Source organism: Microchirus variegatus (assembly GCF_963457635.1).
Source record: "Microchirus variegatus genome assembly, chromosome: 11".
NCBI lineage: Eukaryota > Metazoa > Chordata > Actinopteri > Pleuronectiformes > Soleidae > Microchirus > Microchirus variegatus.
In genome coordinates, this window is record NC_139812.1 from 28,604,496 (window position 1) to 28,628,874 (window position 24,379).

Genomic DNA, 24,379 nt, shown 5'->3' on the forward strand with positions numbered 1-24,379 from the left:
TCCTGCCTCTTAAATTTGAACATTGCTCCATAAAACAAAGAAATCATTCAAACGGAATCAACAAAACATTTAAAAATATAACAATTGAGTCATTTTCTGACATTTTTATGGACCAAAATAATAAGTAGATTGTGAAAATAATCGTTTAATACAAAGTGTTGAAAAACACAGCGTTTAATATTTTATAATATTTATATTTTAATAAAAAAAAAATTTGGTCTGCAGGAATGTTTGAATGATAACTAAATAAATCGTCCAAAAAACAAAAAATTTAAAATTAAATTATTATTTTATGACGTTATATTAATCGTCTCTTTTCTCGTCTCTTTGCTGCAGTGAATCCGATTTAAAGCTCATTTTCTCTGACGTTAAAGTTAACATCTTATCAATATTTTGTCCAGCCATTAAATGCATTGTTAGCTGCGTTTGTGCGTGTGCATGTTGATAATTCTGCTGCTTTTCTTATCAGAAACACCTGACATATGAAGTTTAATTCTTAATTTATTCCTCTAGAGCTTCAATAAAATAACAATCATTATTATTTTCTACCAGGTTTAAACTCTTATTGTCTTAATAAAAAAATAAAAAATCAACATAAAATCCATTTTGTAAATAAATATATATTCAATGTTATTATTCGCAAAAAAATAGTCGCAAGTCCACTCACTTAGTACTTATTGCTGCTGCCCCCTTGTGGTAATAGATGTACTACAGATGCGGTCGTCACGGGAGTCAAAAAACGTGTTTTTATAAAACCAATCGTTGATTATACTTTTGTTTTTTGTGCATTTTTAAATTATAACAGTGTCTTTATGACGACCTGCTTTTTAAAGACACTCAAATTCACGACATATATACCGTTTGTGTATAATGTGGCAAATAATTAACTTACAACTTTAAGTCTATATAGATATATGTATATGTGTGTATATATACAGAAATATGTATCTAGATATATAGATAGACATGTATAAATATACATATGTCTATCTATATATACATTTATACATAATGTATGTATGTTATGAGCCATGTGAATATTTTCTGTGTTGTTTTTTGTGAGTTATTAATTAAGAAAATAATCAACAGATTCAGATTCTTTGTTGAACGCCTCAACGTCGGCTTTTAAACCCACTTCTCTTTCGGCACCTGGATTAGATTAGATTAGATTATTGTAAACCTGTGAGTTTTGTCATTAATCCCGTGTCTCCGTGTGCTGGTGTCGTACATCGTGATGTTAGAGGAAACTCAGGACTCCTTCACGGCTAATATTGTCCACTGACCTGCGAGGAATTCCCTGCTGAAACATAAGCATGTGCTCAGTGTCTGAGGACTCATGAGCTCAGCTGTCCCCGTCACTGTCTGTCCCCCATCCTCCCCAGAAACATGGAAATATTCACATTTAAGAAGCTGAAAAATGACAGAAACATGAAAATATTCACATTTAAGAAGCTGAAAAATGACAGAAACATGAAAATATTCACATTTAGGACGCTGAAAAATGACAGAAACATGAAAATATTCACATTTAAGAAGCTGAAAAATGACAGAAACATGAAAATATTCACATTTAAGAAGCTGAAAAATGACAGAAACATGAAAATATTCACATTTAAGAAGCTGAAAAATGACAGAAACATGAAAATATTCACATTTAGAAAGCTGAAAAATGACAGAAACATGAAAATATTCACATTTAAGAAGCTGAAAAATGACAGAAACATGAAAATATTCACATTTAAGAAGCTGAAAAATTATAGAAACAAGAAAATATTCACATTTAAGAAGCTGAAAAATGACAGAAACGTGAAAATATTCACATTTAAGAAGCTGAAAAATGACAGAAACGTGAAAATATTCACATTTAAGAAGCTGAAAAATGACAGAAACGTGAAAATATTCACATTTAAGAAGCTGAAAAATGACAGAAACTGCTTTTAATTTAGTAAAAACTGAAAGATTTAAACTGGTGAATGGTTTTTAAATGAGTTGAAGCTGAAGGAGTTTTCTTCTTAAACTCTGGATGGCGGTTTTTGAACGTTGACGATCACGACCATGTGATGCTCAAAACCCCAAAAATGGTGTGTGTGTGTGTGTCTCTGTGTCTGTGTGTGTGTCTGTGTTCCTCCCTGAGGACATTTTCTTATTCTCTGAAATTTGATCTGAACCAAATCAACTCTCTCTTCATCTTCAGGACAGATCTCATGATTTCTGCAGCGTTTAAAATCATTTCATTCATCAATAACATGATTTTGTCATTGCTGCATTAAATGATTCATCATTTCCAGGATTTACTGGACCAGATGTTCACTTCTGAAGGTGTTTTTCACCTCCAAAACAGTAAATTAAAGGTTATTTCTGTTTCCACCAGCAGCTTAAAGATGTTCAACCGTAACTTGAGGGCAAAAAGGATAGTAAAAGCTCAAATATCTGCACGTTATTTTATTTTTCTTCATTAAAATGAGACTTTGTGTTTAAGTGTAAGAGGATTCCTCTGAAAATGGTACATTTATTTAAAAAAGTTGATCTTTTTGCTTTGATTGTTGGCTCATTGTGAACAGAATAAGCAAAGAAATAATATTCACTCACTCATTCACACGTGAGCTTAAATGTCACCTTGTCTGGAGTCGCGACCTTTGACCTTCTGCTTCATTGACTGATGATTGACACTAACCTCCTGCTCCTCCTGCTCCTCCTGCAGTGGTGGATCTCCTCTACTGGCGTGATGTGAAGGCCACAGGCGTGGTGTTTGGCGCCATCTTGCTGCTGCTCCTGTCACTGACGGTGTGCAGCATCGTCAGCGTGTGCTCCTACATCGGCCTGGCTCTGCTCTCTGTCACCGTCTGCTTCAGGATATACAAGGGGATCCTGCAGGCCATCCAGAAGTCTGATGAGGGTCACCCCTTCAAGTGAGGACCACACCAGACCAGGACTGACCTGAGACTGACCACACCAGACCAGGACTGACCAGAGACTGACCACACCAGACCAGGACTGACCTGAGACTGACCACATCAGACCAGGACTGACCTGTCCCTCCTCGTCCTGACCTTAATAATCACTCTATAGCAACACTCTCTGTATTTAATCCTAATCCCCTGCTGTCCCTCCCTCTCAGGCAGTACCTGGACCAGGAGGTGGCGCTGTCTGAGGACATGGTCCATAAGTACAGTGACCTGGCTCTGGCCAAACTCAACAAGGCCATCTGTGAACTGAGGCACCTGTTCCTGGTGGAGGATCTGGTGGACTCTATCAAGGTGAGACACACACACACACACACACGACTGTAATCAAAAACCACTCACTCTCCCACACCAAAGTCCATAGAGAAAACCAGAGATTTTATCTCACAGGGACACAGGAGCTGCTGGTCTACTGCTGCCTTGTGTGGTCACTTTGTGTCACTGAGGTTATTCTGAATAAAGTTTTTTTTAAAAAGCCGAATTTTACAGAATTAGACATTTGAAATGACTGATGGAGGCAGAGAGTTTAGATGTGAACCAGCAGCTCCTGAGTCTTCACTGAACTAAAAACACTGATTTTCTCTATGAGGTTTGGTGTGAGAGAGAAACTTCAGTTTCAGAAGTAGATTTGATTTAAATTGTGTTTAATTAAGTGTTTAAAACACAACAATCGCTTCAGACCATAAATGAAAGGTATATTTATTCACATTAAATAACAGAGCAGTAAATAAATCATCAGTTTCACGTGGCGCTCAAACGTCACGTGACCCGGCGTCTGTTCCCGTTAACGACCGACATGGAAACCCGGGTCGTGGCCTGGAGCCAAAATGGCCGCCGGCGTTAGATTTCTGAGTAAATATCATGACTGACATTTTAATGACCTGCTGTTGTGCTCTCGTAAATATTCACCTCACACACACACACACACACACACACACACACACACACACACACACACACACACACACACACACAGAGATACAATCACAGGAAGTCAAACTACAGTCAGAATATCTATCCCAGAATGCACTGGGGCATGCGGTGAATGTGGATTATTGCTGCCTCCTGACGGGGGTTAAAGCAGCTCACGTCTCACTTCCCTTTAAGGGAATGTGTGCAGATCCGTATTTGGACCGCTCCGGAGAGGGGGGAGGGGCCGAGTGTGCAGAGTGGGCGGGGCCACGGGGGTGATGACAGGCGTCTGACAGCTGCAGCAGACTGAGGCTCCTGCTCTCACGAGTCACGGCCTTTTCCACAACTGCTGAGTCACACTTCACTGCGCTCTAGTGCGCCCCCCTGTGTCCTCTCTAACACATTTTAGCCATAATCTTGAGTCGAGGACGTCTTCAGACCGTTTTCATGTCTTTATCACAGTGTTAGACGCACTTTTCTAACAGGAAACTGAAGTTTCTCTCTCATACCAAACCTCATAGAGAAAACCAATGATTTTATCTCAGTGAAGACTCAGCAGCTGCTGGTTCACATCTAAACTCTCTGTCTTCATCACTAAGCTCAAACGTCTTATTCTGTAAAATTCGGCATTTGAAAAACTTTATTCAGATTAACTCCTGTGACACAAAGTGACCACACGAGGCAGCAGTAGACCAGCAGCTCCTGTGTCCCCGTGAGATAAATTCACTGGTTTTCTCTATGGACTTTGGTGTGGGAGAGTGAACAAAAAATCTAATTATTTTTTTATAGACGTGAATAATAATTATATAACTTCATATATGATCTGTGAAACACTCGCTTTAAACACTTTTCCTTGTGTAAACTGAAGTTTGTAAACCGCTCACTCTCCCACACCAAAGTCACTCACTCTCCCACACCAAAGTCACTCACTCTCCCACACCAAAGTCACTCACTCTCCCACACCAAAGTCACTCACTCTCCCACACCAAAGTCACTCACTCTCCCACACCAAAGTCACTCACTCTCCCACACCAAAGTCACTCACTCTCCCACACCAAAGTCACTCACTCTCCCACACCAAAGTCACTCACTCTCCCACACACCAAAGTCACTCACTCTCACACACCAAAGTCACTCACTCTCTCTTTGTTTGTTTGTCCACAGTTTGCTGTGTTGATGTGGATCCTCACCTACGTCGGTGCCTTGTTCAACGGCCTCACTCTGCTCATCCTCGGTGAGTGTGTGTGTGTGTGTTGGTTTTGGCTCCACCTGCTGGTGAAACCAGGAACTGAATTAAATTGAACCACCTAACCCTGAAAATAAGGAACGATTGTGTTGGAAAATGTCTTCAATTTTTAAATCATCATAATAATAATAATAATAATATGTATTATTTTAAATGACATTTTTGTTCCCACAAACTTGCTAAATGTCACTAAAGTCACTGAAACCTGATGGTTTAATCCAAAAAAGTCTAAATAAATGAAGTTTATGCACAATTTTCATTGGAAATTCTGTATTTTAATCGTATAAAAGCAGCTTTTTTGTATTATTTATAATATATATATATATATAATATTTATATTTAATCAGATGGAGGAAAAAAAAGGAAAATCAGTGTCCGTTGTTCTGATTTCTATTAATTCAGTGTTTTCTTTACCAGTCAATGTGATAAATGACAGTATTTTATCGACTCACTGTGTGTGTGTGTTTGATTGACAGTTGTGATCGGAGCGTTCAGCTGCCCGATCGTCTACGAGAAACACCAGGTAAGACCCGCCCCCTTTTCTTTTTACCCATAATCCTGCCGTTTTTAAAGCAAACAGTGGATTAAAGACGACTTTGATCGTCTTCTTTAATGTGAATATTTTCTTGTTTCTTTGCTCCTTTAAACCTTTGTTTAAAAAGACCATAAATCGATCATCACATGAATGGATTTTGAAAATAAGCCTTAAAAAGATGTCGTGTTGTTACTGATATTAAAGAAAATGACCTCAAGTGTGTTAATCTGATGTTAATCTGATGATAATCTGATGATAATCTGATGATTGTTTGTGTTTCCAGGCTCAGATCGATCACTACGTTGCTCTGGTCAACAACCAGATCAAAGACGTCGTCGCAAAGTAAGATTTTGATCTTTATTTAAAAAAAATAAAAGGTTAAAAAGACAAAAGAATCCTCGTGTTTTTATTTAAAATCTACAGGATTATTAAAAAAAAAAAAATTAGCGAGAACAATACGTTTGAATGGGTTAATAATAAGGTCTCAGTGTGTAGAATATGGCTTTGTAAACCACTCACTCTCCCATAAATACATTTCCTCTTTCTTTCCTGCAGGGTTCAGGCGAAGGTTCCTGGGTTGAAGCGTAAGGCGGAGTGAAGCAACGACAGTGTGACAGGAAGTCCTGAGAAGGAAGCTGATGGGGGGGAGGGGGGGGGTGTGTGTTAAAGAAGGTGTGAGGAGGAGGGGGAGGAGCTGGGGGAGGGGTTTGGTGGTGACGCAGCCCTTTGTCCAAAAAAAATAAACACTTTTTTTTTTCCAGTTCAGAATTCCTGTTTTTGTGTTTTCTGGAAAAGTCGGATCAATTTCACGTCACGTACGTTTTTTTTGTTTGTTTTTTTTAATTAAAAACCTCTCTTCACCCAGTGCATTGTGGGAGGTTGGACGCCTCTTCAGATGGTTTTTACGTGATGTACGTGATTTTTTTTTTTTCTTGTTCTGCGACGACGTGCGGCGAAAAAAAAAAGCTTTTTTTGTGTCGTAGAGTTGCGAGTTTTTCGTGATTTTTTTTTTTTTTTTTTAACCATCAAAGTCGGAGTTGGTGTCGTGGATAAATCTGCTGCGTGGTTTTTCCTCGGACGTGATGAACGGATGAAGTGGTGAACGGCGTCTTTGACTCCTCGTAGAGTGGGGGGGGGGGGAGTGGGCGGGGCTTCGGTTGTATAATCATAGAAAAAAAAAAAAACGTCATCGCTTCTGCGTAACTTTAGCTACAAACATCTAGAAACTTCTTTTCCAGACACACACACACACACAGTTATTTGGTGTCTGGAAGGAAACTCGTTTACATTCATCCTCGTCAGTGAAAACACGGAAAAAGTCTAAAAAAAACAAATAAAGACATGAAAAAAAACAAAAAAAAAAACAACGTTAGCATCAAGTGTCTGTGGAGCTGAGTATTTTAACGAAGTTACAAACGTGACGTGACTTTCTGGGGAAAAACCTTCTGTTTGTTATGCAAGTATATTTGTGAATGATAAACTTCATACTTCAATTGTGACGATGATTAAAAAGCTTCCCGTCCGTCGGGAGTCGTGTTTGTGGAATGCATTGTGAGATGTAAACAATTATCAATAAAGCTTCTAGACGAAGAAAAAAAACAACCAAAAAAAAAACATTCCTGCCTCCTCGTTTTTGTCTGCTGTCGCGAGAATAACGTTAGCTTTAGCGTCAAAGAAATGGGAGCATTTCAACCTGATTTTAAGATAAAATAACAAATGTGTTTTTCATACGTTCACGACAAGATTGACAAGGTTTTGTTCAGTACTGCTATGACTACTAACGTACTATAAATCAGACCTTTCTACTGGACAGTTTTAGAGGAATTTCAAATTAAAAGTCACAAATGTTCACCGTTTTAATCAAAAAATTATCAACTTTGAGAGTTAATAAAAACAAAATTGTCCAAACATTTTAGACCAGACGAATGATGTTGTGTTCAGGACATCTATGACGACTAGAATACTGTAAATCAGACATTTCTACTGGATGGTTTGACAGGAATTTCAAATTGAAACTCCCATATTTTCACTTTTGAATCAAAAAATGATCAACTTTGAGAGTTAACAAAAACAAAGGTTTACATATATTCTACACAAGACTGACTAGGTTTTGTTCAGGACATCTATGACTACTAGAATACTATACATCAGACATTTCTACAGGACGGTTTTGGAGGACTTTCAAATTAAAAGTCAAAAATTTTCACTATTTTGTTTTATTTTATTTTTAAAAAAAGATCAACTTTCAGAGTTAATAAAAATAAAAGTTTTCATACATTTTAGACCAGACTAACGAGGTTGTGTTCAGGACATCTATGACTACGAGAATACTGTAAATCAGACATTTCTACTGGACGGTTTTGGAGGAATTTCAAATTAAAAGTCCCACATTTTCACTATTTTAATCAAAAAATGGTCAACTTTGAGAGTTAATAAAAACAAAGATTTACATACGTTTTAGACCAGACTGACCAGGCTTTGCTCAGGGCATCAAAGACTCCTAGAATACTATAAATAAGTCAATTTTACTGTACAATTTTAGAGGAATTTCAAATTGAAACTCTTGTATTTGCATTTTTTTATAAAAAAAATTATCAACTTTGAGATGCAATAAAAAGTAAATTTCCATACGTTCTACACAAGACTTACTAGGTTGTGTTCAGGACATCTATGACTACTAGAATACTTTAAATCAGACATTTCTCCTGGATAGTATTAAAGGAATTTCAAATTAAAAGTCCCACATTTTCACTATTTTAATAATAACTTTTTAAAAAAGATCAACTTTGAGAGTTAATAAAAATAAAAGTGTCCGTACATTTTAGACCAGACTAACTAGGTTGTGTTCAGGACATCTATGACTACTAGAATACTGTAAATCAGACTTGACAATTTGACAGGAATTTCAAATTAAAACTCCCATATTTGTACTTTTGAATCAAAAATGTGGAACTTTGAGGTGCAGTAAAAAGTAAATCAAATAAAAAGTTCTTGATAAGACTGACCAGGTTTTGCTCAGGACATCTATGACTACTAGAATATTATAAATCAGACATTTCTACTGCACAGTTTTTATTAAATTCAATTAATTAAATGAAAACAACAACAAAAGCGAATGGTGTTAAATTCCATTTCTGCCAATAAATAGTTAAACACTGGAGCTTTTCATGGTTTTTATTTGTATATAAATTGCCTTTGACCCACATCGTTTAACTCTAATATCATCATTATTAAATAGTTCTTATATTGTTTTGTATTTTAATTATAGATTTTCTTCAGAGGCAGAAACCTCATGTTTGTTGTGCTGTTCACAGACATCAGTAATAAAAGAGGATGTCGTTCATGCAGAAGTCTGGCTGCAGACTCTCAAACGTGCAGTCGGACGTGTGCATGTCACAACCGCTGCAGCTGCAGCTCACGGCCACCGGGTACGTGACGCTCGGGTCCACGCCCGGAGGACAGTCGGGCAGGTGCACGGTCTTATAGTGCACGTGCTGGTACGTGCACACGTGCTGGTTCACGTTAATGGACGGGATCTTGATGACGGGATCCTGGACGGAGAGAAGGAAATAAATGATTTTAGACACTAAATAATAGACTCACATTACAATATCTACGTCAATTTAAGTCTACGATGTCGTAAGAACACGTCTTTATTTCACTGTTAGACAGACTTTAACAACAGGAAACTGAAGTTTGTAAACCACTCACTCTCCCACACCAAAGCCCATAGAGAAAACCAGTGATTTCAAATTGAAACTCCCGTATTTGCACTTTTGAATCAAAAAATGATCAAATTTGAGATTTAACAAAAGCAAAGGTTTACATATATTCTACACAAGACTAACTAGGTTTGTTCAGGACATCTATGACTACTAGAATATTATGAATCAGACATTTCTACTGGACAGTTTTAGAGGAATTTCAATTTAAAAGTCCCACATTTTCACTATTTTTATAATAATTTAAATTTTTTTATCAACTTTGAGAGTTAATAAAAATAAAAGTGTCCATACATTTTAGACCTGACTAACTAGGTTGTGTTCAGGACATCTATGACTACGAGAATACTGTAAATCAGACATTTATACTGGACTGTTTGACTGGAATTTCAAATTAAATTCCCAAATTTGCTCTATTTTAATCAAAAAATTATCAACTGAGAGTTAATAAAAACAAAGGTTTACATACAATTTAGACCAGAATACTATAAATCAGACATTTCTACTGGACTGTTTTAGAGGAATTTCAAATTAAAAGTCTAACATTTTCACTATTTTATTTATTTATTTATTTTTATTTTTTAAATTATAGATCAACTTTGAGAGTTAATAAAAATAAAAGTGTCCGTACATGTTAGACCAGACTGACCAGGCTTTGTTCAGGACATCTATGACTACGAGAATACTGTAAATCAGCCATTTCTACTGTTTGACAGGAATTTCAAATTAAAAGTCTCACATTATATTTTTATATAATTCTGAAGATAAAAACATGAACGTGTTCTTAAAGTTATCGTAGAATTCATCAGCTGTGAAGTCATTTCCCAGAATACCTTGGTGCTGCAGTGACCGCTGCAGATGGTCGTCTCCACCGGGTGACATGAGGGACATCCGTCCTTCTCCAGGGACACTGTGTGATTGACCAGCTGACACGGGGACATCAGAGACGACACTGGAGACATGGAGACATGGAGACAGCTGAGAGGACACTGAGGACATGGAGACAGCTGAGAGGACACTGAAGACATGAAGACAGCTGAGAGGACACTGAGGACATGAAAACGAAGTCGGCTTTCTCAAAAGTGCGATAAACCGTTCAAATTGAATCGAAGACGTCGTGTTTCCTTTACCTTCAGGCGGCGGCGGCCAATCAGACGACGAGGATCCCAGGAGGAGGGAGAGCGTGAGGTGAAAGGTCAACGTCCTGATCTGCACGGCGGCCATGTTTTCTGCGGAGGGAAAAAACCAACAAATCACATCACGTACGATGAACGAGGACGACCGACGACACAGAGCGAGACACAAAAGACAACAAAGGAGGACGTCCAGCAGCTCGACCCCTGCTGTGGCTCATCTGTGGGCCCCCACCCACACTCTGAGAACCACTGTTTTAAATTCTTCTTCACCTTTTCGCAGCCATAAACAGAAAAACACGCGTGTGCGTCGGACGAACTCACCTCTGCGTCTTCGTCCACCGTCGTCTTCTGAGCGTCGTCTTTATACGACGCAGACTCGTCGTCCTGGATCAACGTGGATCAAAGTGGATTAAAATGGACCTTGTGCTGTTTCCTGTTTGTCTCGTCGTGTTTTTGTTTTGTTTTGTATCTGAGAGATTAATCTGTAACGTCCTGTTTGAGGACAAAGAGACGCTTCAGGGACACGGTGACGTCCACAGACAACAACCGTCATTCACAATAAAACGCACCATTATTCCACGACAAATACTTTTCTGTTATTAGATCTTATTTTATCACTGAAAAAAACCGTTTTTCTGTTTCAGATGGAAGATTTTTCTTTAAAACAAATTATGCAAATTTTCAGAAAATATTTCATTTAAAAATTCTGCTTTTTTTCTGACTCGACAAAAAATGGAATTTAAGAAATGCATCGTTTTTCTGACACAATTGTTCGTAAAAAAAAAAAAACGTCCGAATCAACCGTTTTTTTCCCCCAATTTTAAAAAAATACAGTACAATCTTTTGTCATTAATTTTTAAATGTAAAATAAAATAAGATGTTTTTTGAAATTTTAATTTCAAAATGATTCAGAAAAAAAAAGATTTAAAGATTTCAAATCACAGAAGTCTAAATTCTTTTTTTCTCATTGTTTTGTATTTAAAGTTACTATAAATATGTTTTGTTTTTTTTAACAGTATTTTTGTTCATTCTTTAAAAAAATAAAAACATTTAAATTAATTTCTCCTTCCTATTTTTTTTTTCAAAATGTGATTTAAAAGATTTAAAATCACAGAATTTCAAATTTGACTTTGAACCTTTTTTACCCACTGTTTATGTATGTTTACAGTATTTTTGTCTTTCTGATTGTCACGTGACCACAGCACGACGTGGTCCCATATGGTCTAGCGGTTAGGATTCCTGGTTTTCACCCAGGCGGCCCGGGTTCGACTCCCGGTATGGGAACTACTAACTTTTTCACGTGAGATAAATGACGTTAGTTTGTATAAGTGGGCGTGGCTTGTTGTTATCTGATGACCGGAAACATAAACATGTGTCATTTAACAGAATTCAGTCTGATGATGATGATGATGAAGATTGATCAGCTGTTGTTGTTGTTGTTGTTTGATGTCGCAGTGACTCTGCTCCGCCGCTGCTTCCTGTTTGACCTCACTTTGATCCGCTCACATGGAAACACGCAAATCCCGTGAGATTTAAACCGCGCTGTTGTTGTTAAATCAGGAAATGAGACGAGGTTTCACTCTTCACATTTATTCACTTTTTAATAAAAGAGTGTATTTAATGTTGTTTGTGGAGAGAGTTATACATAAAATATATTCAGTAAAACCGACTTATAATAATAATAATAATAATAATACATATAACATGTAAACCCTCTTTTCTTAAGAATCCCCAAATATAACACAAATCAAACGTTACAACAGGATTTATAAATGTATAAATAAATATATTAACTTTTACCATATTTAATGTATGTAAATTTAATTTAAGTGAATTCGTATGTGTACATACATTATAGATGTTAACGTTAATATAATATAATATAATGTTACTACATTTACTGATAGATATATCCATCTATATATTATTATTTTACGTGTTTACACCGGAACAAAATGTCTGTTTCCTCTTTTGGTGTCGGCGAGCAAAAATGAACGGACCACCGTGACATCAACAGCGCATGCGCAGAGTCCGTTCGCTGGTCACCGGTCAACAGTGTTTGTGCTAATATTTCTTCTGACTCTTCTTATTTTAACTTAAATGATTTGTTGACGTTTACGTGAAAATGGCGGGAGAAGAACAGGAGAAAAACAACAAGGTGAGGATTTAAAGATTTAAAGATTTAATCAAAGAAGAAGAAGTTTGTTCAGCTTCAGGGTTAAAGTTTAATGTTCTCACAGAATCCGTCGTTAACATAAAGTAAAAACAGGAAGCTAGAACCTTAGCATCAGTGCAGTTTAGCGGCATCACGTCCTTAAACCAAACCTCATTCGGATATTATGTAATTTAATAATAACGCATCTATATAAAGCGACAATCACGTCCAATATTGCAAATGTTTTCCGGACTCTTGTGTCCCATGGATGTTTTCCGCTCACATCGTTAGCTTAGCACCATCACGTTATGCTCCAAGGGAAACTGAATCTCGTTCGGATATTCTGTCATTTAAGACTAACTCGTGTCAAGAAAACATAAATTCACGTCATGATGCCAGTGAAATTATTGTGCGCACTGTTGAGTATCGCTGACATGTTCGGCTCACACTGTTAGCTTAGCACCGTCACGTATGCTGCTGAGAAACTGAATCTCATTTGAATATTGTGCAATTTTAACCCTAACTCGTGTCTAGAAAACAAACATGACGTCATATGTCGCCGATGACGTTGTCTACAGAACTGTTGTGTCCCGTGGACGTGTTCGGCTCACATTGTCATGCACCACATAGAGTTTATGGAGCACAGTGTTGATGTTTAGAGAGCAGGAAGTGCAGTAAATAAACTGTCTCCGTCCTCCAGGGTTTCCGGCTGCCGGGTTTTCAGGACATCCAGAGGATTCCGTGTGCCAGAGAGGCTTTTCTTCACGGAGCTGGAGGCTCTTTAGTCGCCGGTCTGCTCCACTTTCTGGCCACGAGTGAGTTTCACCTTTTTAAAGTTATTAAAATAACATAAAATAACAGACGAGCAGACGGACGTGTTGTTGACTGAAGTGTCTTCTCTGTCTTCTGTCCTCAGGTCGAGCGAGGAGGTCGTTCCACGTTGGATACGCTGGGTTTGTCGTCACCACACTCTGCTCATGGTGAGTCTTTATTTTGTCTCTTATAGAATCAGCTGTTGGAGACGTTGTCCATCAACATGAGACAAGACCTTGTCCTCTCTGTGTCCTCCCTCTGTCCTCTCTCTCCTCTCTGTGTCCTCTGTCGTCTCTCTGTCCTGTGTCCTCTCTCTGTCCTCTCTGTGTCCTCTCTCTCTCCTCCCTGTGTCCTCTGTCCTCTCTGTGTCCTCCCTCTGTCCTCTCTCTCCTCTGTGTCCTCTCTCTGTGTCCTCTCTCTCATCCCTGTGTCCTCTGTCCTCTGTGTCCTCTCTCTTTCCTCTCTCTGTCCTCTCTCTGTCCTCTCTGTCCTCAGGTTTTATTGTCGATGGCACAGAGCTCATCTCCGTGTCCAGCAGAGAATGATTCAGGGAGGAATGAAGAACAAGATCATTTATGAAGGATCAGGTCTGGATCCAAACCACAGACCTGGACCTTCATGACCCTCATGACCTTCATGACCCTCACGACATTCATGACCCTCACGACATTCATGACCCTCACGACCTTCATGACCTTCATGACCTTCATGACCATCATGACCCCCATGACCTTCATGACCTTCATGACCCTCATGACCTTCATGACCCTCATGACCTTCACGACCTTCATGACCTCATCGGTGTCTCTGTGTCGCGTTAAACTGCGTCCGTCTGAAACGTGCGACGCTCTAAAGTTTCCTCTGACTCTGTGACGTCTTTTTAATTTAATTCTCATCAGAAATATTTAAAAATAAATTGTTGACGTGAAAAACGAGGTTTGTGTCGTTTGTTCGTCTTTGAAGTGATTTAACATACACAGTACTTGTACTTCATGTGCAAGTATTATGGGATACATTTACTGTGTAGTTTTGGACTAATCCAGGGTCAAAGTTCACTTTTATCAACAAAAATGAGGTTATTGTTTAAAAAAGTCAGGTTTAAGTATAAACAAAACCTGGATCTGTAAATATTCTGATTGAATAAAAACCTTTAAATAATAAAGAATAAAAACCTTTAAATAATAAAGAATAAAAACCTTTAAATTAAGTGTTTCCATTTGTTATTTAATTATGATGAAGTTTGTGTGTGTGTGTGTTCAGGTTAAGTGTGTCTGTGTATGTCTGTGAATATTTTTCTTTCTTTGTTTCTCTTTAACTTGTTTTTCGTCGTAAATCTCTCACCGTTTCACTTTTAAAAAAACACGTTTTTCTTTACATTATTTCATGTTTTTTAAAGTCATAGTTTATAACTTAAAGAGTGTTTGTAGACATTTTTTATAGCATTTTAACCATTTAAATACAAATTAATTTAACTTTTCACTCCGTGGTCTCATTTCTCTGTGTAGAAGACACTTTAACGCTGTAATGAAGGGAATAACATATATACAGACGTGTGATGGCTGCAGTTTTTGCGTGCGTCATCACAACATCGTTTCGGTGGAAACAGGAGGAAATAATAATTAAAATAGTAATAATAAATATAGTTGAAAAAAAACACGTTTTTCTTTACATTATTTTTTTTTAAAGTCATAGTTTATAATTTAAAGAGTGTTTATAGACATGAAGTCAACTTTTTTTATTTTATTTTTTTTTAGAATTTTAACCCTTTAAATAAAAATTAATCAACTTTTTCAAATAACACAAAATAAACACTTTCCACACATTTACATGAGAATAACTCTGTCTTTACTCACTTTCGTCTCCTTCAGTGTTAAAAATGTCTCATTAAATCTCATTTACTGTATGTACTTTTATTATGTTATAATAAGGCTTCCAACAGTGTCCCCTGCTGGATGAGCAGGAAACTGCAGTGACAGGTACCACACACACACACATTTACATCAATGTTTGACACGTGAAGGAAAACTGATAAATGTTAACTTTATAAAAGTATAATAACACGATTGAAGTAAGTTAAAGAACGTGAGTGAAAATAAAGATAAATAAAAATGTTGAAAATGTAAAGAACGAGGATGTAAATGATCATGTGACAGAGGAGGCGTGGCCTCCAGCTCCTTTAATGGACACTAACTCACGCCCTATAACTTAATATTTGACAGATTCACCGTCCAAAGGTGAGGAACTGAAGAGGAGGAGGAGGAGGAGGAGGAGGAGGAGGAGGAAGATGAGGAGGAAGAAGAAGAGGAGTGGTTTCTCCTGACGCTGCAGACGTCCACGCTCACAGGTGAGGAAGTCTTCTTCTTCTTCTTCTTCCTCTTCTTCTTCTTCTTCTTCTTCTTCTTCTTCTTCTGTCTTAGATCTGTGGGATTAGATCAGGAATCACAATCAGAATCAGAGACTTTATTGTCGTTGTTCAATAAATCGCACAACAAGATTATAAAGTGTCATCACTCAGTGCCGGAGAGTCGAGCAACAATTACAAGGTAAGAGTTTTTTTTAAAAACAAAGAAGAAGAAATGTAAAGAATATAAATACATATATTATATAAATGGTGCTAAGAACAAAAGAAATGGATGAATAAGGTGGGAAATATTGCACATGTTTTTATATCACACTATAGTGAATTATTACAAATGGTTTAATTTCATTTAGCAGCATTTAGTAAAACTGTGGTGACTCATGAAGTGAGTAAGTAACTGACATCACTAAAGTCAAGGCATTGGATGTCAGAGGGTGCCCCTCATCTGGTGCGGGCCTTCTTTTTCTACACACCGCCCCTGCTGACTCTGCTCATCCATAAATGTACATAATGATGTTTATGACAAGGATCGAGTTCAGTCGTGGTGAAATACAGGAGATCTGAGTAGATCTGAGTAAAACGTGTCGACGGATTCTCAAGATCGCGCTTTTCATTGTTTTCACTCACGTCTCAATCTTTGTGTAGAAGACGCTTTAACGCTGTAATTAAGGAATAATGAGGAGGATGCATCAGATGAGCTGTGAGTTGTGAGGAGTTCATAATCTGCTCTGTTTGCAGCCAAGTGTTTTCCAGCATTTATTAGGTGCTGTTACACCGTGTTCTCACTTCTTTTTGCTATCGTTTTATTGGTGTTCAAACTGATCTTGGACAGTACGAAATTAAATATAGTAAAATTAAATAATAATAATTAGAAGATAGCTGAACTTAAACTTCTGTTCTTTTGAGCTTCACACTGAGTGAACCAACCACCAGGGGGCAGAATATTTGCAGAAAATTGTTTAGACGTTCTCCAGCATCAGGATGTGTTTGTATTCTTCAAAGGTCTGTGTAGATGTTTGTGGAGAACGCTAACGAGCTAGCGAGCTAACTGACTCATTGATTGTGTGTGTGTGTGTGTGTGTCTTCAGGATGAAGTTTGAGAAGATCCTGGAGGAGGTCGATGGTTTCGGTTCCTTCCAGATCCTCCTCATCGTCCTGCTCTGTTCTCCTCGCGTCGTCCTCCCGTGTCACTACCTGCTCAACATCTTCATCGCCGCGGTGCCTCCTCACCACTGTGACCCAGGCGACCTCGGTGACCTCGGTGACCTCGGTGACCCCGGTGACCTCGGCGACCTGAGCCCCGCCCAGAGGCTGACGGTCAGCGTTCCTCAGAACAAAGATGGCACCTTCAGGTCGTGCGAGATGTTTGCCGAGCGTCAGTTTCATCTTTTATCAAACGTCTCCGACGTCAACGCCGACGTCTCCACGGTCCAGTGTCAGAGCGGCTGGATTTACGACAACTCCAGCTTCACCTCCACGCTCGCTACAGAGGTAAAAACAACATCTTCAGGTTTGGAGATTCAGATTCTGTGTAAACCACTCACTCTCCCACACCAAAGTCCATAGAGGAAACCGGTGATTTTAGCTCACAGGGACACAGGAGCTGCTGGTCTACTGCTGCCTCGTGTGGTCACTTTGTGTCACTCAACTAAATATAAATTAAGTTTTTAACATGCCGAATTCACAAAAACAACAAATTGTAAGTTAGTGATGGAGGCAGCAGTGGATCAACAACTCCTGTGAACTCCTGTGTCTCTGTGATGTTAAAATCACTGATTTTCTCTATGGACTTTGGTGTGGGAGAGTGAGTGGTTTATAAACTTCAGTTTACACATGGAAAAGTCTGTTTAACAGTGAAGATAAAGACGTGAACGTGTTCTTAAGATTTAACTGACTTGGATTTTATGAAGCAAGTATTTTGTTTTTTGGCTAAAATCTGTTTTTATTCACTCAAAAGAACCCACACCAAAGTCACTCACTCTCCCACACCAAAGTCACTCACTCTCCCACACCAAAGTCACTCACTCTCAGACACCAAACCTCATAGAGAAAATCAATGATTTTAGCATCAACAACAACACAGGAGTTCACAGGAGTTGTTGATCCACTGCTGCCTCCATCACTAAGTTCATGTCTTATTTTGTCACTTCAGCTTTTAAAAATATTAATTTATATTTATTTAAGCGACACAAAGTGACCACACGAGGCAGCAGTAGACCAGCAGCTCCTGTGTCCCCCGTGAGCTATAATCACTGGTTTTCTCTATGGACTCTGGTGTGGGAGAGTGAGTGGTTTACAAACGTCTGTTCTAAAGTGATGTCTCGGCTTCACATCAGTCGATTATTCGTTTTTTCTCCTGTTTTTTTCAGTGGAATCTCGTGTGTGATAAGAAAAGTCTGGCGAACACCGCGGGTACGATCTTCTTCCTGGGAGTGATGGTGGGATCCGTCGTTTTCGGATTCCTCTGCGATAAGTACGTACATAGATATACATGTATATATATATATATATATATATATATATATATATGATGATTTATTTTAAATTCTTTGCAGGAGTAAAATAAACCTTTGTTTTCCCAGATACGGCAGGAAAAACACTCTCCTGGTCTCGTACGTGATCTCCATCATGTTCAGCCTCTCCAGTGCGTTTTCCAACTCCTACGTCGTGTTTGCTGTGCTCAGGTTTCTCACTGGCTTCGGGATGGCGGGAATCGGCATCAATTCCCTGGTTCTCTGTGAGTCGACGACGACGACGACGTTAGCGTTAAATTGCGATCAAACGGCCGCTAATGTTCGCGTCTTTACGCTGAAATGTCGTCGTGTGTCTTGTGTGCAGCCATCGAGTGGGTGGACACGGACCACCGGTCGTTCATCGGGGTGATCGGCAGCTTGTCGTGGTCTCTGGGGAACATGATGCTCGCCGGCTTCGCCTTCATGGTCAACGACTGGAGGACGCTGGTCATGGTGGTGACGGCGCCGCTGGCCTTCGCCGTGTTGACCTGGTGGTGAGTGAAGCACGTGATTGTGTTTGAGTCTACGACGTCTTTAAGGACACGTTCACGTCTTTATCTTCACTGTTAGAAACAGGTTTGTAAAACCGCTCACTCTCCCGCACCAAAGCCCATAGAGAAAATCACTGATTTTAGCTCACAGGGACACAGGAGCTGCTGGTCTACTGCTGCCTCGTGTGGTCACTTTGTGTCACTGAGTTAAGTCTAAATTAAATATTTTAAAAGCCGAATTCACTAAAATCAGTCATTGTAAGTTAGTGACTTTGGTGTGGCAGAGTGAGTGACTTTGGTGTGGGAGAGTGAGTGACTTTGGTGTGGGAGAGTGAGTGACTTTGGTGTGGGAGAGTGAGTGACTTTGGTGTGGGAGAGTGAGTGGTTTACTAACTTCAGTTTACACAAGGAAAGCGAGTGTTTCACAGACCATATATGAAGTTATATAACTATTATTCATGTCTATAAAAAAAAGTGACTTTTTGTTAACTCTCTCACACCAAAGCCCATAGAAAAAACCAGTGATTTTAGCTCACAGGGTCTGCTGCTGCCTCGTGTGGTCACTTTGTGTCACTGAGGTCAATCTGAACAAAGGATTTGAAAAGCCAAATTGACAAAATAAATCATTGTAACTCAGTGATGGAGGCAGCAGTGGATCAACAACTCCTGTGAACTCCTGTGTCTCTGTGATGTTAAAATCACTGGTTTACTCTATGGACTTTGGTGTGGGAGAGTGAGTGACTTTGTTGTGGGAGAGTGGTTCACTAAAAAAACAGATTTTTAGCCACTAAACAAAAGACTCACCTCACAATATCTACGTCAGTTTAAATCTACAGTATCTTAAGAACATGTTCACGTCTTTATTTCACTGTTAAACAGACTTTTCCTTGTGTAAACTGACGTTTGTAAACCACTCACTCTCCCACACCAAAGTCCATAGAGTAAACCAGTGATTTTAACATCACAGAGACACAGGAGTTCACAGGAGTTGTTGATCCACTGCTGCCTCCATCACTGACTTACAATGAGTTGTTTTTGTCAATTCGGCTTTTGAAAATATTAATTTACAGTTATTTCAGTGACACAAAGTGACCACACGAGGCAGCAGTAGACCAGCAGCTCCTGTGTCCCTCTGGAGCTAAAATAGCACTGATTTTCTCTATGGGCTTTGGTGTGGGAGAGTGAGTGGTTTACAGACTTCATGGATGAATGAATGTTTGTATGTATGTGCAGGTGGATTCCTGAATCTGCTCGATGGCTCTTGGCCAAAGGTAAAGTGGAGACGGCTCAGTTTTACCTGGACAAATGTGCAGAGTTCAACAAGAGACCAAGAGTAAACGTGGAGGTTAGTCTGTGTCACTGTAAAGATTTACATCTTTGTTTAAAGTTTAATCTGGGATTTAAACAACTGTTTCCACTGAGTTTACCATTCATTACATTAAAGGGACAGTTCAGGATTTATCACGTGTGGTTGCACGAGGTACTGAGTTAATGTGTCACATACTGACCTCTGACCTCTGACCTCTGACCTCTGACCTCTGTTCACCACACGTGGCAAGAAGATGCTGATGAAAGAAGGTGGTTTTAGTCGCTTGTCACTTTTTTTTCTCTCTCACACCAAAGACCTGTAAAGAAAATCACTGATTTACGCTCTCAGCGACACAGGAGCTGCTGGTCCTCTGCTGCCTCGTGTGGTCACTTTGTGTCACTGAGGTCAATCTGAAAGAAGGATTTTAAAAGCCAAATTTTACAAAATAAGTCATAGTAAATTAGTGATGGAGGCAGCAGTGGATCAACAACTCCTGTGAACTCCTGTGTGCCACTGAATTTCTCCATGGACTTTGGTGTGGGAGAGTGAGTGGTTCACAAACTTCAGTTTACACAAGGAAAAGTCTGTCTAACAGTGAAATAAAGACGTGAACATGTTCTTAAGATGTCGTAGACTTAAACTGACGTGGATATTGTGAGGTGAGTCTTTTGTTTAGTGGCTAAAATCTGATTTTTTTAGTGAACCACTCTCCCACACCAAAGTCACTCACTCTCCCACACCAAAGTCCATAGAGTAAATCAGTGATTTTAACATCACAGAGACACAGGAGTTCACAGGAGTTGTTGATCCACTGCTGCCTCCATCACTGAGTTAACATGAGTTGTTTTTGTCAATTCGGCTTTTGAAAAACTTGTTTTTTATTTATTTATATTTATTTCAGTGACACAAAGTGACCACACGAGGCAGCAGCAGACCAGCAGCTCCTGTGTCCCCGTGATGTTAAATCACTGATTTTCTCTATGGACTTTGGTGTGGGAGAGTGAGTGGTTTGCAAAGTGACAAAAGCGTTGAGTTTTATGTAAAAAAACCCCAAAAAAAACACGTCTAACTGAAATAACACGACTGTGAAGACACTCGTTGACGACGTCTCTGCTTCTTTACAGACTCTTTGCAGCAAAGACGAGCTGGAAAAGCAAGACAAGAACTATTCGTACCTTCATCTGATCAAGACGCCAAAGATTAGGAAAATCACTCTGATCCTCGGGATGGTGTGGTGAGTGAAGTCACAGACGCTTACGACGAGGACGCGATGAGGAATGAAACATCAGGAAATATAAGGATTTAATGTTAGAATTAAAAAAACTGCATATACTGTGTGTGTGTGTGCGTGTGTGTGTGTGTGCAGGTTCGGCGTTGCGGCCACGTATTACTCCATCAGCCTGAACATCGGAGGCTTCGGTCTGAATCCTTATCTCACACACTTCATCTTCGCAGCCATCGAAGTTCCCGCCAAACTCATGGTTTACTGTTTACTCAACGTCATCGGACGCAGGAAGTGTCAGGCGGGAACGCTGTTACTGACAGGAAGCTGCGTCGCCATCAACCTCTTTGTGCCCAGAGGTCAGAGGTCAACGACTCACACACAACAACATGACAACACAAAGTTAGTTTGTCTTTCTCTGACTGTAAACAAGTGAGAAGCCTCAGATTCTGCAGTTTCTCCAGCGCCATCTGCTGGTGTTTTTTTAAAATTTATTATTATTATTATTTTTTTTAATATATATAATGAAACCAATTTGGACGGCTGTCAATCACAGCATAGCCACACCCTGAAACATTTCCTGCTTGACCTTTTTTATACAATGACCCTAAAAAAAATCAGACCCGACAAAAATTTTGTAAAAACAGAACCTTTTTTTTAATGTAAAACAAACCTGATAAAAATATTGTGAAAATAAGATGTGAGAAAAAAAACATTCAAAAAAAGTCCAGAGGAAAAAAATCACGTAAAAACAGACCTGAAAAGTTTTTAGTAAAATCATACCCAACAAAAAACGTGTAAAAAGTCAGACCTGATTAAAAAAAAGTCTCGTGAAAATCAGACCTGATAAAACATTTCGTAAAAACAGAAAAAAATATTTATGTAAAGACAAACCCGAAAAAAAAATCTTGTGAAAATAAGACCTGAAAAGTTTTTCGTAAAATCAGACCTGACAAAAGTATCGTAGAAATCATACCGGAGAAAAAAAAATCACGTAAAAACAGACCTGGATTTTTTTTAGTAAAAACAGAATTAAAAAAAAAATCTCGTAAAAACATAACCGCAAAAGAAAGACCCCAAAATAAAATCTTTTTAAAATCAAACCCCGATTTATAATTTTTTCCTGTAAAAGCAAAATCTAATCTTGGAAAAACAAAACCAAAAAAAAACATAAAAAAAAAAGACCCGCAATTCTTTTTTTGTAAAAATCAAACCTGAAAAAAATAGAATCTTTCTAAAAATGAGCTCAAGTGAAAATATAATTTCCTTTTTGTTGTAATGCAGTGGAGTCGCCCCCTTGTGGCCATTGAAGAGAAAACAGCTTCACTTTCCAGACGCAGAGATCACATCATCATCATCATCATCAGTCTCTTTGTTCTAAGGCTTCATGTTGATGTTAATCCACTCTAATCTAATCTAATCTAATCTAATCTCACTGTTTTCTTCTCAGATCAGTGGATTATTCGCAGTGTGGTTGCGATCCTCGGTAAAGGTTTGTCTGAAGCTTCGTTCACGACCGTTTTCCTCTACACGTCAGAGCTTTACCCCACAGTCGTCAGGTCAGTCACACCATCTTCTCTGTGTTCAGTGGTCCTCTGCTGCCTCGTGTGGTCACTTTGTGACACTGAAATAAATATAAATTAAGATTTTCAAAAGCCGAATTCATTAAAATAAGACTTTATAACTCAGTGATGGAGGCAGCAGTGGATCAACAACTCCTGTGAACTCCTGTGTCTCTGTGATGTTAAAATCACTGGTTTTCTCTATGGACTTTGGTGTGGGAGAGTGAGTGGTTTATAAACTTCAGTTTACACAAGGAAAAGTCTGTTTAACAGTGAGATAAAGACGTGAACATGTTCTTAAGATGCTGTAGATTTAAACTGACGTAGATATTGTGAGGTGAGTCTTTTGTTGAGTGGCTAAAATCTGTTTTTTTTAGTGAACCACTCTCCCACACCAAAGTCACTCACTCTCCCACACCAAAGTCACTCACTCTCCCACACCAAAGTCCATAGAGTAAATCAGTGATTTTAACATCACAGAGACACAGGAGTTCACAGGAGTTGTTGATCCACTGCTGCCTCCATCACTAACTTTAAATATGTTATTTTGTCAATTCGGCTTTTGAAAATCTTCATTTATATTAATTTCAGTGACACAAAGTGACCACACGAGGCAGCAGAGGACCAGCAGCTCCTGTGTCCCTGTGGAGCTAAAGTCTTTCGTAGCGTTGTTAAATCTTTGTGGACGTTCTTGTTTGTCGTTGGTTGTCTCACCAGACAAAACGGTTTGGGCTACGCTAACTTCGTGAGCCGCGTCGGCGTCTCGGTGGCGCCGCTCGTGCTGCTGCTGGACGACGTGTGGACGCCGCTGCCTCAGATCGTCCTCTGCTGCGTGGCCGTCTCGTCTGGTCTGGTGTCTCTGATGCTGCCGGAGACGCTGAACGCTCGGCTGCTGCAGACCATCGAAGACCTGGAGGAGGAGCAGGAGGCGGAGCAGGAGGCGGAGCAGGAGGAGGAGGAGGCGGAGCAGCAGGAGGAGGAGGCGGAGCAGGAGGAGGAGGAGGCGGAGCCTGTCGGGTGAGACAGAGAGTCTGACGTCTCTGAAAACAACAGGATCATCGTCATGTTTTCACATCATGTTTTAATGTCTTTGTTTGAATTCCAGAAGAAACGTTGCAGACTCTTCGGCTGTTTTCCTGGAACCAAAGAGCTAAGAAGACAGCGAGGGCGCTAGGACGCGAGGGCGCGAGGACGCAAGGAAGCGAGGACACAAGGACGCGAGGATGACAAAGACTTCTTTGAGTTTCTTGTTTTGTGCTCCACACACTGAACCTTTTTAAATGTAACACAAACATCGTGAAGATTGTTCTTACTGTCACAGCTGATGAATGATCGTTAGCTTCATTCATGAACTTCATTTGTTTTTTCAAATATAAACACGTGAATGTTGTTTAATAAAAGGTTCAACAAAATTCTGAATCATTTCTATCCATCTTTCACA

General features: G+C 39.1%; 4 protein-coding genes across 6 annotated transcripts in view; 3 read left to right on the forward strand and 1 right to left on the reverse strand.

Moving 5' to 3' along the window:
* rtn4a (reticulon 4a) overlaps window positions 1-6,336 on the forward strand; it is a 23,149-nt gene extending 16,813 nt beyond the window's left edge. Inside the window, exons 4-9 of one of the 3 annotated variants that reach the window (XM_083897662.1) lie at window positions 2,702-2,909; window positions 3,119-3,257; window positions 5,040-5,109; window positions 5,598-5,644; window positions 5,940-5,998; window positions 6,212-6,336. In XM_083897662.1, the coding sequence (XP_083753788.1) occupies window positions 2,702-2,909; window positions 3,119-3,257; window positions 5,040-5,109; window positions 5,598-5,644; window positions 5,940-5,998; window positions 6,212-6,254 (566 nt within the window). In that variant the 3' untranslated portion in view covers window positions 6,255-6,336. The remainder of the gene's footprint in view (window positions 1-2,701; window positions 2,910-3,118; window positions 3,258-5,039; window positions 5,110-5,597; window positions 5,645-5,939; window positions 5,999-6,211) is intronic. The other 2 variants (XM_083897660.1, XM_083897661.1) reach the window with 2 other exon arrangements.
* A 2,637-nt stretch (window positions 6,337-8,973) lies between these two features.
* lhb (luteinizing hormone subunit beta) lies at window positions 8,974-10,602 on the reverse strand (the record flags this gene model as incomplete). Its single annotated transcript, XM_083897488.1, has 3 exons — window positions 8,974-9,207; window positions 10,212-10,396; window positions 10,509-10,602. 3 exons carry the CDS (start codon window positions 10,600-10,602, stop codon window positions 8,974-8,976), a joined length of 513 nt encoding a protein of 170 aa, XP_083753614.1.
* Window positions 10,603-12,522: 1,920 nt separating this feature from the next.
* cox20 (cytochrome c oxidase assembly factor COX20) lies at window positions 12,523-14,367 on the forward strand. Its single transcript, XM_083897731.1, has 4 exons — window positions 12,523-12,672; window positions 13,370-13,484; window positions 13,586-13,649; window positions 13,978-14,367. The coding sequence occupies exons 1-4, from the start codon at window positions 12,640-12,642 to the stop codon at window positions 14,102-14,104; spliced, it is 339 nt and encodes a 112-aa protein (XP_083753857.1). The 5' UTR covers window positions 12,523-12,639; the 3' UTR covers window positions 14,105-14,367.
* Window positions 14,368-16,930: 2,563 nt separating this feature from the next.
* LOC310933919 (solute carrier family 22 member 7-like) lies at window positions 16,931-24,112 on the forward strand (the record flags this gene model as incomplete). The annotated part of the gene is made up of 10 exons (XM_083897489.1): window positions 16,931-17,332; window positions 18,211-18,314; window positions 18,424-18,578; window positions 18,680-18,848; window positions 20,079-20,190; window positions 21,279-21,388; window positions 21,521-21,735; window positions 22,827-22,935; window positions 23,656-23,899; window positions 24,044-24,112. The coding sequence occupies 10 exons, from the start codon at window positions 16,931-16,933 to the stop codon at window positions 24,110-24,112; spliced, it is 1,689 nt and encodes a 562-aa protein (XP_083753615.1).
* Window positions 24,113-24,379: the final 267 nt, after the last annotated feature.

Excerpts from the sequence above, each read along its gene's own strand:
- cox20 (XM_083897731.1), top strand. The coding sequence starts at position 12,640 with ATGGCGGGAGAAGAACAGGAGAAAAACAACAAG. Across the intron at positions 13,485-13,585 it reads GCTCCACTTTCTGGCCACGA|GTCGAGCGAGGAGGTCGTTC; the intron begins GTGAGTTTCACC and ends TTCTGTCCTCAG. Across the intron at positions 13,650-13,977 it reads GTCACCACACTCTGCTCATG|GTTTTATTGTCGATGGCACA; the intron begins GTGAGTCTTTAT and ends CTCTGTCCTCAG.